General features: G+C 44.5%; 1 protein-coding gene across 1 annotated transcript; it reads left to right on the top strand.

Moving 5' to 3' along the window:
- The first annotated feature begins 525 nt into the window (after positions 1-525).
- vps35 (VPS35 retromer complex component) lies at positions 526-15,016 on the top strand. The gene is made up of 17 exons (XM_070903798.1): positions 526-608; positions 2,056-2,154; positions 3,349-3,445; positions 4,565-4,688; positions 5,502-5,684; positions 6,602-6,821; positions 7,773-7,856; positions 8,560-8,669; positions 8,905-9,001; positions 10,602-10,750; positions 11,091-11,298; positions 11,462-11,617; positions 11,839-11,961; positions 12,061-12,240; positions 12,569-12,808; positions 13,161-13,304; positions 13,407-15,016. Exons 1-17 carry the CDS (start codon positions 606-608, stop codon positions 13,584-13,586), a joined length of 2,397 nt encoding a protein of 798 aa, XP_070759899.1. The 5' UTR covers positions 526-605; the 3' UTR covers positions 13,587-15,016.
- The last annotated feature ends 340 nt before the right edge of the window (positions 15,017-15,356 follow it).

Here is a 15,356-nt window from a genome sequence, read left to right as displayed (position 1 = left end):
TCATTACAATGGTCTGTTTCCCAAACCGGCATTGAGCGAGTACCATTGCTGTAAGTTTTCCCACCACACAATTGTCAATTTAGGCTTTAGGAAACTAATGGTAGGATAAAGTTTGATGGTGCAATAGTGAAAAAAGAGGAAAAGGAGGCAATTTCATCTTGATGAAAATAATTTAAATCATAAAACTGCAATCCAAATATTGCATTTTTATTGGCTACACCAAAAAAAAAAAAGAAAAGAGGATTCTTAACACGTTAAATAGTGAGAGGCAACCCCTACGCTTACAGAGATGGTTTAACCCGAGTGCTCAGCAGCCAATGGCAAATCAAACGTTCAAATGGGACAAGTGGCCAAATGTCTCAGAACTGTGAAATTGATGTTCGCGATCACGCTGTTAACGTGTTGATAACGTGTTGATAACGTGTGAAAAAAACACCCACGTACTTTTGACCCGTTTGGCCTTCCATACACATCATGGAAGTGGCAGTAACGCTGGCCCCGCCTGTCTATGATGCGGTGGCTGAGTGCAGAGCGTTTAGGCAGAGTTAATGCGAGTCACATGACAGGCCAGCCTCTCCGACTGATCTGATACACATCTAATAATCATGGTAAGCAGTTTTCCAGATAGAATATTATTCTGTGCGCTTGCACGTTTCATACCGTGCCGTGTTCAATATCGGCCAGTGGATCAGCTAATCTCAAGTGTCTACCTTAATCTGATCTGAAATCAGACGTGTAGTGAGTGCTACCATGGCCTAACGCTGCTGAGGCAGCGTCAGACAGCGGCTAGCTGGGCTAACAAGCTACCAAGTGATTGCAAGCGAGTAGCTAGGTATTTCACTTGAACGTTTTTTTTATTTTTTATTCGCGTTATTTATGAGGCATGCATTATGCCCTGACACTCTGTGGCATGTGTCGGGCATAACCTCAGAGATTTCCCGGACCAAACAGGTGACAGTATGACAAGTAACGCTAGCTGTTATTAGCGTGCGCTTCCGCTTTGCTGTGTCATATTTCACTGGAGATAACTCGTTCCAGTGTAAACAGGTAGGAATTGTGTGAAGATGGTTAGCAACGTATGCTATGCTCACACTGCCAAAAGGCCAAAACACTTCGATATTTCGTGGGGACGTGCCCTGCGCCTCCTGCGTTAGCTACATTTGATTTGATCGCGCTTTAAAGGCAAATTCCGGTATTTGAAACGTCGACTAAAAGTGCTCTTATTTTGCCAGCGAGGGGCTCAGGTCGTTACTCTACTGTCTGGCAGCATTATGGAAAGGGTCCCTGCAGAGAGAGACCTTTTTGTTAAGGAGCAAGATATATTTTGTTTAACCAGAAACACTGTTGTCTTCCTGCAACAACTCGCCTCTCGCGAGATTTCAGAGTAAGACTTCCTCATGAGCAAGGCTGCTGTCTCTTGATAAACAAAAAGGGACTTATGCCTTAATGTTACTACATGCGATGTTGAGAACCGCTTGATGTAGCACTAGAGCACCTGCAGCTCAGACCAAAACAAATGGTCGCTTTGGCCACGCCTCCCTTTAACCAGAAACAACCACCAGACTCCATTGACAAAAACACAAATTTTACCTCACAGATCACCGTAAAACACACTTCACTCAAACATATAAATAATTAATACGTAACATGCATACATATAAAATAATGATTGTACCTTTTTTATAGGAGTAGCCCATAAGATGACCCCCCCAACAACCATGTCATCGTCCATCGCGATGTTTCACTGTGGACATCGTCAAACACTAAATAAATACATTAAATATAAACTCTGGCAAATTCATTGTATTTTTACCCACTAAGTTTGTATCAAGCATAATCTGAAGCTTATTTTATTTCTCCCTAAAAAGAACAACTGCTAAGTAACTTAAGCTATAGATGAATGCAGAAATGTCCAATTCAAAAGTTCCAGTGTGATGCCGTTTGATGACTTTTTTTTTTCTTTTTTTTTTGGTTATTCTGCAGCATTATGTAAAGAATGTCTGCAGAACAAATGAACTTAAAATAACTTGGGTTTCCATTCTCCTGGTATTACAGCCAACCACGCAGCAGTCGCCCCAGGATGAACAGGAGAAGCTTCTAGATGAAGCTGTGCAGGCTGTCAAGGTGCAGTCGTTCCAGATGAAGCGATGCCTGGTAGGGTGATTTCAGCTTGTTGTAAATATCAAAAATATGATTTTGATCATTGTTTAAACCATTGGTTCTCGGGCCCATCACCCCTTGTGATGAGCTGACTGCACATTTTCAAGACCACATAGCAGTTTACAACTAGGACAGTGTGGGGGGGGGGGGGGGGGGGGTGGTATGTAAATTACATGCTGAATGCAACATGCCCACAGAGTTACAGACTTCTGAGTGTGAACAAGGGCTGTACCCGACCCAATAATACAGTAAACAAGTCCAATTTGGCGTGCTAACTACGCAAACGATGGATCAGAAATGTGCAACAGCATGACGTAGTGGAATGGCTTTACCCCAGAGAGCGGCGTGAAAGTGAGGAGCGCTCACTCTGCAGCTACTTCTGGGGACTGAAATGTCGAAAGAAAAAAAACAACAACAGAGTTTTGGAATGCTGCAATGCATTGGCTGAATTTTGGGGCTCACCTGAATGTGCAACATTGCAAATGAAGTCGTTGATGTCTTTCTAAAGCTGCAACACCACAGTGTCAGGGTCGTCAGACTGCCTAATGTCCTAGCCAGACACTGCTGAGAGTACAATCCTGTAGCAGTGTGCTCTGTCGTAACGTTGGTGAAATTGTGCCACCTACCGACAAACACAGAACATGGACAATGGCTTGCATGGCTCGCTGCAATCACAAATTCAGAGAAATTGACACAAGAACGCAGTAAATGTAGTGTTTCGTGATAATCACCAACCGTGTTTATATTTACTTATAAAAGCCAGCCACACGGATGGCATTTAATCATTTGAAATTAACAGATGTGCACATAATGCACAGTACATACGCTGCAGATGCTTTTGTATGGAGCACAAGGGCTCACTCACACTCATGGTTTGCTCAGTTTGAAAAACGGTGAAGAATGTATGAGGGGGGGGGGGGGATCGATTGGAGGAATGCTGAGTTCCACAGCTTTGGAGAATGTTTGCCAAAGAGCACTGAAGCTGTTCTGAAGGGTCACGGTGGAACAGCATCTTCCCACGATGCCTCCTGTGTTGATGGGTGGGTTGCTCAGTCGTTGTCATACATGGCAACATTTTTTTTTTTTCAAATTTTGAAATAGTATCATAAAGTGGTTTTGTCCTAATTTCTTGTTTTGGTTGTGATCGTTCTGTATGTTCATAGCTTGACTCTGTTGTGCGGTCTGCAGGACAAGAACAAGCTGATGGACGCCCTGAAGCATGCCTCTAACATGCTGGGCGAGCTGAGGACCTCGATGCTTTCTCCAAAGAGCTACTATGAGCTCTGTATCCTTGACAGCTGGAGGTTAGGCACGTTTGGAAATTCAAGCAATCTCTACCGCCCTCGGTGAACCACTAACAACAGGAAAGACAACATGAGCAACCTGGTAGAAACAACTGAATTCAGTGTCTTTTTGTCCTTTTTATCCATAAGCTAACCAGACTCCTCATGATATTAGTGATTTTAATATTCATATCGATGATGTTTATCCATATCACACTGTGTTTTTAATCTCCCTCAACATGTGTCAGGCCCTGCACACAACGGAGGGTATGCTCCCGACCTGGTTTTTACTGTTTTGTTTGAATATCGATTCTTTATTTTCCAAGGACCTTTTCGTCACTGACCACAACGGGATTTGATTTGATTTGCCTTGTCAATAGCTCTCGCATCCTTGGCCATCTTTTCCACGTTGTGCACACTCTTTTGTGCACAGTGAAGTTCACCTCTTGGTGCAGTGTGGCCCCTAATTAAAACTAGGCCGGCTCCTTTTCTATCAGTTCCTCTCGTGGAGGAATGACAACGTTGGCCCTCTCAAAGCGAGATCGTCGAGCTCTTGTCAAAAATCCACCGAGTGCAACAAATGTATTAATGACTTCGGAGTGAACATCTTCCACTCAACACTCCCCCACTGTTTCACGCTTCCTCTTGAGCCAACAACCCTGCACAGTTTTTCTCCTGTAACATTCCAGGATCTTACAAACACGGTTAACCATATAAAAAAAAAAACCTCCTCTAGCCCCCTTGACATCCAGGCACCTCTGTTTTTAAGAATGTCACCGGCTCTATTGGGCCTGGTGTGCTCACCATAAGCAACAATTATTTTATCTGGTCGTGTCCCTGCTCATTTAAAAAAAAAAAAAAAAATTTACATGGCCTATCTCCAGGCTACCTTTTTAGTCTCAGGGAAAGTGGTTGCTCAGCCGCTCACAGCTGCATTGGATGAGCATAATATCTTTGAGTTTCAGTCAGGTTTGGTTGAGAGACTCTGGAGCGCTTCATAAACCTGGGTGACCTGTGCAGCATTGTGCCCGAACACATCCTGTGTAGACACTTGGCTGAAGGGGACTGAAGCTGAGGCTGAAGGTTTTTGTGCTACTGGTCCCTAACCTAGTCCTTTTCAGACATGGCCATCTCTGACGAACTCCACTACCTAGAAGTTTACCTGACCGATGAGTTCGCCAAGGGACGGAAGGTGGCAGATCTCTATGAGCTGGTCCAGTACGCAGGCAACATCATCCCCAGACTGTGAGTATCGCCGCAACTCATTACTGTTATTTTTATCAAACGTGGAGTTGCTTCAGAAAGTGTTCGGAACACTTATCGTAAGGGTTTTTTTCTCGCCAATCTACTCACGATACATTTTTTTAAATGATTTTTATGTTCCAGCAGAGCCCCACCCCTGTTACAGTACTGATGTCCCGTTTGGTAATGAAACAGAATCGAAAATTGTAGATGAGACACAAAATACAAAATAAATTGAATGAAATGTAAAAATACAATAAACATTAAAAAAAAACATAAAAATAAATAAGTACATTTAAAACATACAAAAATTACATACAATTCAAACGTTTTAATTAAGTACTGTGTGTGTGTGTATGTAAATATATATTTATATATGTGTATATGTATAAATAAATAAGTAAAATAAAGAAATAACATGGGGTCAGTAGTACAAAACTGCAATATCAGTGGCATCTGTTTTTTTCTATATAGGCTGGTCAGGTATAGTTGCCACAAGTGTGCATTGTGAGGGGGGGGGGGGGGGGGGGGGGGGACTAATGTAAGTGAACCTTTCACAGGGCAAGGTCACAAAGTGCTTAACAATAATAATAATAATAAGAAGAAAGTTGTTACAAAGAGAAAATGAAAAATGAGACCATAAAAACTGTAATAAATAAATAAAATACAAAGAGACAATAAAACAAGGCAACAATAGACACTCCATTGAAGTTCATGGTAAATAAGTGTTCCATACAGATTTTTTTGTTTGGGGTTTCTACTAATATGAACTTGTTATCAGTTTCAAGCCTGTTTGCTTTGCCCCTCTCTCCCCAGCTATCTGCTAATCACAGTGGGTGTGGTGTACGTTCGCTCCTTCCCCCAGTCTCGCAAGGACATCCTGAAGGACCTGGTCGAGATGTGCCGCGGCGTCCAGCACCCACTCAGGGGCCTCTTCCTCAGAAACTACCTGCTGCAGTGCACCCGCAACATCCTGCCGGATGATGGAGAGCAGTCCGAGTGAGCAAGTCGAGCCTTTTTTCCCGTTTTGCGTCTCTCACCCACCGCACGTCCGCATAGCACGCTAAATGGTGCTCTGGTAAACCATGCACGGTGCTGGCCTGACCATCGGGGGCAATTTAGTGTACCGTGTCTTGGCCAAGGATGCTTTCGACATGTGGCGATTGAACCGTCGACCCTGTAATCAGTGGGGCGACCCGCTCCGCCTCCCTCCCAAGCCACATCTTGGGAGCGACTGGAATGGAATTTTAATGTACCAAAATCCCTGGCTGGTTTCAAACCAGATGCCTTAAACCTTCGGCCACCAGGGGATCTCTGGACATGGATTTCTTTTTGTTCTTTTTTTTCTCACAGTCTGAATTACAAATATATCAGACAGTTTTGAATATACACCAAAATGTCGAATTTAGAGATGCAATTCCGTAAACAATCTCACCTGATTCTGATTAGCAAGTTTTGACGTGTTTGTAGAGTACATATTAGAAGTGTTGTCACGGTGGCCTCTATTTTTGACGGATTTCAACTCCGTGGTACCCGACCAGATTACCAGTAATGAAGCCGGCTAGCTTGCAAGATAAAAGTAACCGTAGTGACAGTGGCCGGCGAGGGTCAATCAAGGAGCTGTAGTACAATATTTTTGACGGCCATACGCCGCATGCTTTTTTGTTTTCACAGTCGGAGGGATTTAAAAATATTTAGTTCTGTGGGAATTTATGCAAGTTCAAGTTTTCTCACTTTAGACAGAGCCAAGATGGCTTCGCCCCCGCTTCCACTCTTTAGGCTAAGCTAAAGTAACCACGTCCTGATTCCAGCCCTGTACTAAACACGAACACATGGAGTTTTTTTTGTTTGTTTGTTTTTTTTAAACATTCCTTTTTAAAGACTCCTTCTGAGCTTGTGGCCTTTTTACTCTACAGGGGATCCGAGGAGATGACCGGTGACATCAACGACTCCATCGACTTTGTCCTTCTGAACTTTGCGGAAATGAACAAGCTGTGGGTGCGAATGCAGCATCAGGGTCACAGCCGGGACCGAGAGAAGAGAGAGAAGGAACGGCAAGAACTTAGGATTCTGGTGGGCACCAACCTAGTTCGCCTCAGCCAGCTGGAGGGTGTCAACGTGGACAAGTACAAACAGGTGTGTGTTCATTTTGAGATTAGATCCTTGCAGTGGCAGTATTCGTCTGCAACACACCCAATATCTCCAAATAATGTGTTCATGGTAACCACAACAAAGAGGTAAAAAAAATAAGCCACACACTTTTAATAAAGAGCTGTTCAGCAAGTGGTCGCTACAGCCGCAGTAGGAGCGAATCCGAGGGAACTGATAGCAGATCTGTAGGCGCCGACCGGCCGCAAAATGTTTTCTGCCCCACTCCTCCGCTCCCTTCCAAAGGACTTTAACAGAATTTGATCAGGTGTCCCAAGTGATGTGTTTGACATGGGATTGCCTTGACTGTCCACCATCATAATCAAATCGGTTACGCTGCGCCTGAGTCGCGTGGACAGGTGTGTAAAGGAAGTGAAAGCTCTGAGCAGCCCTCGCTCTGTGATGCCGCTAACCCTCGTGCTTCGCGCTCCAGGCACACCAATAATTATAAGCCAGCACGAAAACAACAGGGTTTCAGCCCCCCCTTAATGGTAACATAAAATATTTCAACGTGATGTGGTTTTCCAGAACTTTTCGGAATTTTGCTACAATTTCTGCTGCAATTCAGTTCATTTTTATTTACGTAGCGCCAAATCTCATGACACTTCACATATAGAGCAGGTCTAGACCGTACGCTGTTATAATATTATTTACAGAGACGCAACAGTTCCCACCACGAGCAAGCACTTTGGCGACACCGGCAAGGACAAACTTCCTTTTTAAGAGGCAGAGAACAGAACCAGACTCTAGACGGGCGGTCATCTGCTTTGACCGGTTGGGTTGGAGAGAGAGAGAGAGAGACAGACACTCTAACATGACTAATAATAAAGCAATAACAACTATGATAATAATAGAAATATGACTAATAATAGTTGTAACACCGTAATAATATACTTGACGTGTCCTGGCACACATTTTCCTCTTCGTTTCTCTCCACAGATTGTTCTACCTGGAGTGCTGGAGCAGGTTGTGAACTGCAGAGATTCCTTGGCCCAGGAGTATCTGATGGAGTGCATCATTCAGGTAGACGCCTGGGACGCATTGATTCAGTCCGACAAATTGACCGAAAATGACAGCATTTTAACAATTTGGGTCCGTTTTTAAAAACTCCGCTTTCGTGGAATAAATGTCATGACTTAAGAATGTGACGATGGCTGGTTCTTATTGGGCAATGTAAGACTAGTCCAGCAGCTCCGTTCTGGGCAATTCGTAGTCTCCTCTGTGCACTCTTTGATGCAGAGGACCGCACCACTGAGATACAGTCCAGGTGGCTTGAAATGAAAGATTGAAGAACTACTTCGCCCCAGAATGTGGCAAAGAACATGGCCCATTTTCCTTTTCTATAATCGTGTCAAGGTGTTTCACCCGTGACAATTGACTATTTATTATTGCGCCCAGTAGTTTAACCTCATCCGCCTGTTGTATAGTACAAATTCAGTGTAGGCATAGATGACAGTTTATGACTGGATCCCAAAATAATGGATTTGTTCTTTGATTGAATAATGTTAAATATCTTGAAAGCTAAAACTCTTTCTAGTTCTCCACTAGTACGTGCTGCGTAATACAGTGTGGTATCATCAGCGTACATTTGTAGACGGATGGCAAGTCATTTGTAAAGATGGAGTACTGGTTGATTGTTTTGAATTTTCAGTCGCTGTTTCAACAGATTCATGTTTGTCATACATGAAGTATCTAAACACGGCCCCCACCCATCTTCTCTTGTAAGGTTTTCCCGGATGAGTTCCACCTCCAGACCCTGAACCCTTTCCTGCGCTCCTGTGCTGAGCTCCATCAACACGTCAATGTCAAGAACATCATCATTGCCCTCATCGACAGGTGCAGTTTGAGTCACTGTAAATGAACAAAGCTAATGGAAGTGGAAACTCCGAGTGAAATCAAACCGCTCACCGAACCAAATTCCTATTGACTATGTTGAAATGGCAACGCGCTGAGTCACGATTATTATTGTTGTGTGTTTGTGTTTCCCATCGTTTTGTCCACCCCGTTTACATCCACAGCAGAGTGCTCACCACTCACTCAAAAAAAAGATTTTCTGTTTCCGCTTTTTCAGACTCGCTCTGTTCGCTCACCGAGAAGACGGCCCTGGCATTCCAGCTGAGATCAAACTGTTCGACATCTTCTCTCAGCAAGTGGCCACTGTCATTCAAGTAGGTCACGTTGGGTTTACCTAATCAGTCTGTACTCAAAGATCGTCTGTGTCTAAAAAGAAGCTCTATCACTCTATAACCCCACTGTACATTTGCCAGATTTTGTAGTTTCAGCAAGGAGACGTCTCTAGTAAAACCAGTGTTTCCCATTAAATTACCCACACTATGGCGTCAATCATATCTATACAACCAATGTATTTCTGATTACAAGACCACCCAGTTTTTCATAGGTCTACCCTCTTAATTTAGCTCTCAAAGTGCACCAGATTGATGCATTTAACTCTTTTTAAAATGTACATTTGCTTGCATGCTCCCCCGGAGCCCTCTGGAGGGTCCGAGGTCTGTTCACCACAGTCTCACAAAATCCCGTGGGAACCATCTGCTGATTGCGTCACATCAGTTTCAGGAGTCAGAATCTCACAATTGATATTTCAGTCAAATCATATCAATAAATTAAGTGGTTCAATCTTTAGTTCTGCATAAAGACCGTCAGTATTTGGAGCAACTATCTTGGGGAAAAAAAAAAAGGTGTTACTGCATATTTAACCAACATTTGATATCTCCTGTTGCTATGTATATGTTTATTTTACTATGTATACTGAGCATCTTTCGCACAAAAATGTATGCAACATCAGATCTCGGTCAGCCATGTGAAAGGCCAATAGCAATTTTATGCCTAGCATGTCTTCCACTACAATAAATCCAATAACATGGACGACACGACAGCTCCCCAAAAGTGAAGCCAAAACGTCTCAATCGCCCCCTTCATGTGAGCGGATGGGTTACACATCAAATACATTTTTCCCAAAGATGGTTTCTGTCACTTCCGGTAGTTCTTATCACGCTGCTGTTTGTTATTTGTTGCTATAAAAAGGGGGTGAAACGTCATGATTGGCAGCTGTTGGGTCGGGCGGGTGTATGGGCGGGACCTCGATACCACGGCTCCACCCCCCTGATCACCACTGCGCAGACGTCGCCAGCGCAAGGTGGCAGCGCCCGTGTCCGGGAGAGTTTGGCTTCATTTTTGTACAGTGGGGGAGGAAGTGGAGCCGCGTCGTCCATTTTTTCATATACAGCCTATGGCTGAAACGGTCAACGGGTGGGGGAGGGGCTGTACCAACCAGGTGGGTGTGCTGCTTTAAAAGCATCCCCAGTGGAGCTGCGGCGGTAGAGAAATGGCTCCACACACGAAGAAAAATGAGCGACCTGAGTTACGGTGCTGTGTGGCGCCGCCAGTGAGCTTCAGTTCTGTCTTGGAGGGTTTCGTGGGGACGGGGATGATTTATGAGGCGTTTCAAGCAGGAAGGGACTTCACACAGCTCCGGGGACCCCGTTGAAGCCAGCCGTTCAGCTCAGGCATTCAAGGGCTAAAGCAGCACAAGGTTAAACATGTAGATAGATTTAAAAAAAGAACACCTTGCTCTGTCTTCTTAGGACAACAGCGCAAGTATTTCTCAATTAATTCAAATTTAAATCCACGATTAATCATCATTAATCAATATTGCCAGTGGCCCAATTTTAAGGTTTATGGTGACTTAAAGTTCCAAGCAAGCGGTGGACCGACCATGCTGATGTTTTCATTCTGTGATCCCTCCTTCAGTCTCGCCAGGACATGCCGTCAGAGGACGTGGTCTCTCTTCAGGTCTCGCTCATCAATTTGGCAATGAAGTGCTACCCTGATCGTGTGGACTATGTAGATAAGGTCCTGGAGGGCACCGTGGAGATCTTCAACAAGCTCAACTTGGAACAGTAAGTCCCCAAAGTCCTGGCACATTGACATTTAAGGGATACAGACCTGTGAAAGTGTTTTCAAGGGAGCGAGTCTTTAATTACTGAAGGCCATCATTCGACATTTTACAATGTAATCCCTCCAAGCTGTTGAGCCTCAGAAATGTCAGACCGCAGGGTTGCAGTTTGTAAGGTAGCGGTTAGAGAGAGGTTTTCACACCAGAAAAGAGAAAAAGATGAAATTCAGGAGTCAATAAAAATGTAGAATCTATATCAATCGCAAATATGATCACAGACAGCATAGAAAAGAGAAATTACATGGCATTCTAATACACTCTTTGCCCCCCCCCACCCCCCACAGCATAGCGACCAGCAGCGCCGTGTCAAAGGAACTCACCCGGCTGTTGAAGATCCCAGTGGACACCTACAACAACATCCTGACAGTGCTGCAGCTCAAGCACTTCCCACCGCTCTTCGAGTACTTCGACTACGAGTCGCGCAAGAGCATGAGTTGCTACGTGCTGAGCAACACGCTGGACTACAACACCACCATCGTGGCGCAGGAACAGGTCGGGTCCCTGGCAGGCACGAGGACATCAACATGGGGCGTTCAGTCACTTTCTGACCTCGCCCCCCTTTTAGATTTACACACATTTCCTGCATGTTAACCTATGAGAGAATGTGGTTGGATGTCGCGTCTAAAACTCCTCGCTCCCTCCCTGGTCTCTATAGGTGGACGCCATCTTGAACTTGGTCTCCACACTGATACAGGACCAGCCAGACCAGCCGGCTGATGATCCTGACCCTGAGGACTTTGCTGAGGAGCAGAGCCTCGTGGGTCGTTTCATCCATCTGCTCCACTCTGAAGATCCTGATCAACAGTACCTTGTGGGTCCTTTCCTCAACATTAAAGGAGCATACCAGTGATTTTGCACGTGTATCTCATGCACGAGATACACTACATACTACACTGCTACGGATGTACTATTTTGAAAGTCACGCTGTGGTGTTAACATTGTTTTCCCACCTTGGTCAATTCAGACGTGATTTTCTGGTCTTTGCCGTTGTCTCTGTTGTTCATCCAAGTTATCGTTCTGATTTGTGGTCAGATTCTGAACACAGCCCGGAAACACTTTGGCGCGGGTGGGAACCAAAGGATCCGCTACACGCTCCCCCCTCTCGTGTTCGCTGCCTACCAGCTGGCCTTCAGATACAAGGAAAACTCCTCACTGGTGTGCAAACATTTCCTTTTTCTTTTTTCTTTTTCACATGCTGCGTTTGCAGTTTTGTCTGTCCTGTTACTAAATGATCCCAAATGTGTCTCCCGTTAGGATGACAAGTGGGAAAAAAAGTGCCAGAAGATCTTCTCCTTCGCCCACCAGACCATCAGTGCGCTTATCAAGGCTGAGCTTGCGGAGCTGCCTCTTCGACTCTTCCTGCAGGGGGCGTTGGCTGCGGGCGAGATTGGCTTTGAGAACCACGAGACTGTAGCTTACGAGTTCATGTCGCAGGTGAGAGAGAGACGTCAGTAGGTGGCGCTACGACTGACTGTATATTGGCATATAGATGTCCTCAGGCCGGGACTCTTATCCAGCATGTGTTTTGGTGCAGACAGTTACACTTTCTGTTCAAAAACTCAATGTAGGATTCTCTATGTAACATTGTGAAGGTGTTTTATGTACCGTTGCCAGTAGGTGGCGCCATGACTATAACTCAATGCTGTAAACAGCAGTAACCAACACTGTTGACCGTGGTGATTTCTTTCATAATAATAAACAGCCAAACTTCTCGCTCTTTTCTTTTCGCATTCCTTTATCCCCCCCACCCCCCACCCCCCAGGCTTTCTCTCTGTATGAGGATGAGATCAGCGACTCCAAAGCCCAGTTGGCAGCCATCACGCTGATCATCGGCACCTTCGAGCGAATGCGATGTTTCAGCGAGGAGAACCACGAGCCGCTGAGGACTCAGTGCGCGCTGGCCGCCTCCAAGCTTCTGAAAAAGCCTGACCAGTGCCGAGCCGTCAGTATCTGTGCCCATCTGTTTTGGTCAGGCCGCAGCACCGACAAAAATGGTGAAGAGGTGTGTTGGAATTTTTTGTTTTGTTTTTTGCACTATTTCAAACATACTTATACCTGGAAAAGAAGCGTCAGAGAAGAGAACTAAACATGCTTTGCTGTGAGTACATACCACCAAGTGGGCTTGAACCAGAGATGTTACAATGACATAGTCGAAATAATTAGAATGGAAAATGCAGATAATTGGTTTAGAAGGAAACAGTTTTTTTCTGTTTTAGGTTCCTTGCAATAATATATATAACATATATAATATTTGTCCCATTAGGTTGGCTAGATCATTGCACTGACGCACGTTTTGGTGCACTTCAGTTGTCTCGTCAGCCGCCATTGCCTAACTACTGATGTTGCGTCTTTAGATCCGCGATGGTAAGCGGGTGATGGAGTGTCTAAAGAAGGCCCTGAAGATTGCCCACCAGTGCATGGACCCGTCGCTGCAGGTCCAGCTTTTCATCGAAATCCTCAACAGATACGTCTGCTTCTACGAGAGGGAAAACGATGCGGTAGGACGCCACAAATGTCAATCTTCTAGCTGTTTTGCCATTTTGATGGCTTCAAATGGCTATGTGAACCCTCACACTGTCCCTCATCCTCCGCCCGTCCAGGTGACTGTCCAGGTGTTAAACCAGCTGATCCAAAAGATCAGGGAAGACCTTCCCAACCTGGAGGCGAGTGAGGAAACGGAGCAGATCAACAAACACTTCCACAACACACTGGAGCACCTTCGCCTGCAGAGAGAATCGCCTGAGTCTGAGGGCCCCGCCTATGAGGGCCTGGTCCTTTAAAAACGAATGCAGATTGGAATGACGTGAAAGTCCATCCATAGATGTTTCACTATATATATATACACGCACACACGACCGCACACACTCACAAGAACATACAAAATCCTATCCGTAGGCCAGGAGTAAAAATAAGTGTTGAGAAGAGCTGAAAGAACGAGCTCCTTCATTTTATTATTATTTTTTTTTTTTCTGCATCATTTCCTCCTCGCTGTCCTTCACAAGCAGAACGGTTTTCTGCAGCAGGTTGGAGACGTTACATTTTGAGACGCGTGTGTCAGCAACACTGCACTTAGCTTCAGTGTGCACTCGTGGCAAGTCCAAGGCGCCATTCATCTTTGAATTCCTGCGTGACCAATTTGTCTTGTATCATTTTGTCGTCGATAGTGAACTTACTAGATGTTGTAGTGTAGTTGCACCCGGCACCTGTTCACATCTTTCCATATTGAGAAGTGAATGTATTAGCTGAGTTGTATGAAGGCTGCTGAATCTGGTAGTGTTACGGCTGCGTGGCGTACAAGCTAGTTTCCACCTCTGGGGAGAGAAAAAAAAACTAAAAACAGGACCACCCAAACTGAAGACCAGACACATGGAAGCACGCCCCAAACGTTGGCCCCCTTCAGGAACGATGCAAACAACGTTGTTCCCAAAAAAACTGCCGAGTGTTTTAGAAGAGAGCATCTTTTCATCTTATCAGATTCAGTTCAGTTAATGATGCATGACCCTCAAGTCTCCTGCCAGCCCAGCTGGGCTGCAAAGAAATGACTAAACAACCTCACAAATCTAGTGATTTGTAGGTAAGAAAAGATCCCACCCTCTCATGCATCTCTCTATATACTCCATGTTTCATGCATTGGTATATTTTTTGGACTGAATATGTCGGTCCACCAGTGGGGACCGACATATTCAGACCTGCAGCATGTTTACATGCTTCAGTGTGCTTGTACCAAGAGGCCTGGTTTTCAGTTTACTCAAAAATGATTCCGCCAACTACAATGTCCGACTCTGTCGTAACAACTGCTGATCAATGAAATCCTGTTTCTTGTTGATGTGACCCAGTGTCCTTTCGGATTCATCCGTTGTGTAGGGAGTGCAGCGGGCCCTCGGTAAAGCAACTTGTCAACCAGCATACAATCCTAAGTATGTAGCGATGTACAAGTTTGGAATTGTTTGCTTCCGCATCTGACGGTGTCTGCTGATCTCTCTCTCTCTCTTGGCTATAATGGCTGATTTGTTGGAGGCGGTATTGACCAATCCCCCCCCCTTTTGAATCTGTGTAAACCCACTTGTAAATCGGATAAAGAAGAAAGCAGATTAAAATAGCAATTAATTTGTCATTTGCTGAAATACATTTGAAATTAACAATACATACTTGCATTTTGTTAATTTTACACGCGGCATCTGAATATAATAAAATCTTACCATTATTAATATGTTGAATGACTGTCATGTATTGTGGTCTCGTGTTATTATCTCGTATGTCGCTCTCCATGTGTTTTCTTCAATTATGGCGACGTGAAACTTTGCACATGAACAATATATTTAACTCCCTCAGAATGTGTAGTCAGCTCACTGCATCCACGTCATGTATTATTATTATTATTATTAATAAGAATCAATTGAAAAATGCTTTGGTAGACATGAAACTGAATGAAATGTTAGCCAACCATTTATGCTATGGGTTTCTAACTCACTGGCATTGATGCTATGGAACAAGTTTGGCGCAAGTTCGTCGGCAAAAAACGAGTATTACAATATTTATAGACTGGTCTG

The sequence above is a fragment of the Enoplosus armatus genome, chromosome 1 (assembly GCF_043641665.1).
Source record: "Enoplosus armatus isolate fEnoArm2 chromosome 1, fEnoArm2.hap1, whole genome shotgun sequence".
Lineage (NCBI taxonomy): Eukaryota > Metazoa > Chordata > Actinopteri > Centrarchiformes > Enoplosidae > Enoplosus > Enoplosus armatus.
This window is presented reverse-complemented; position numbering and strand designations above follow the sequence as displayed.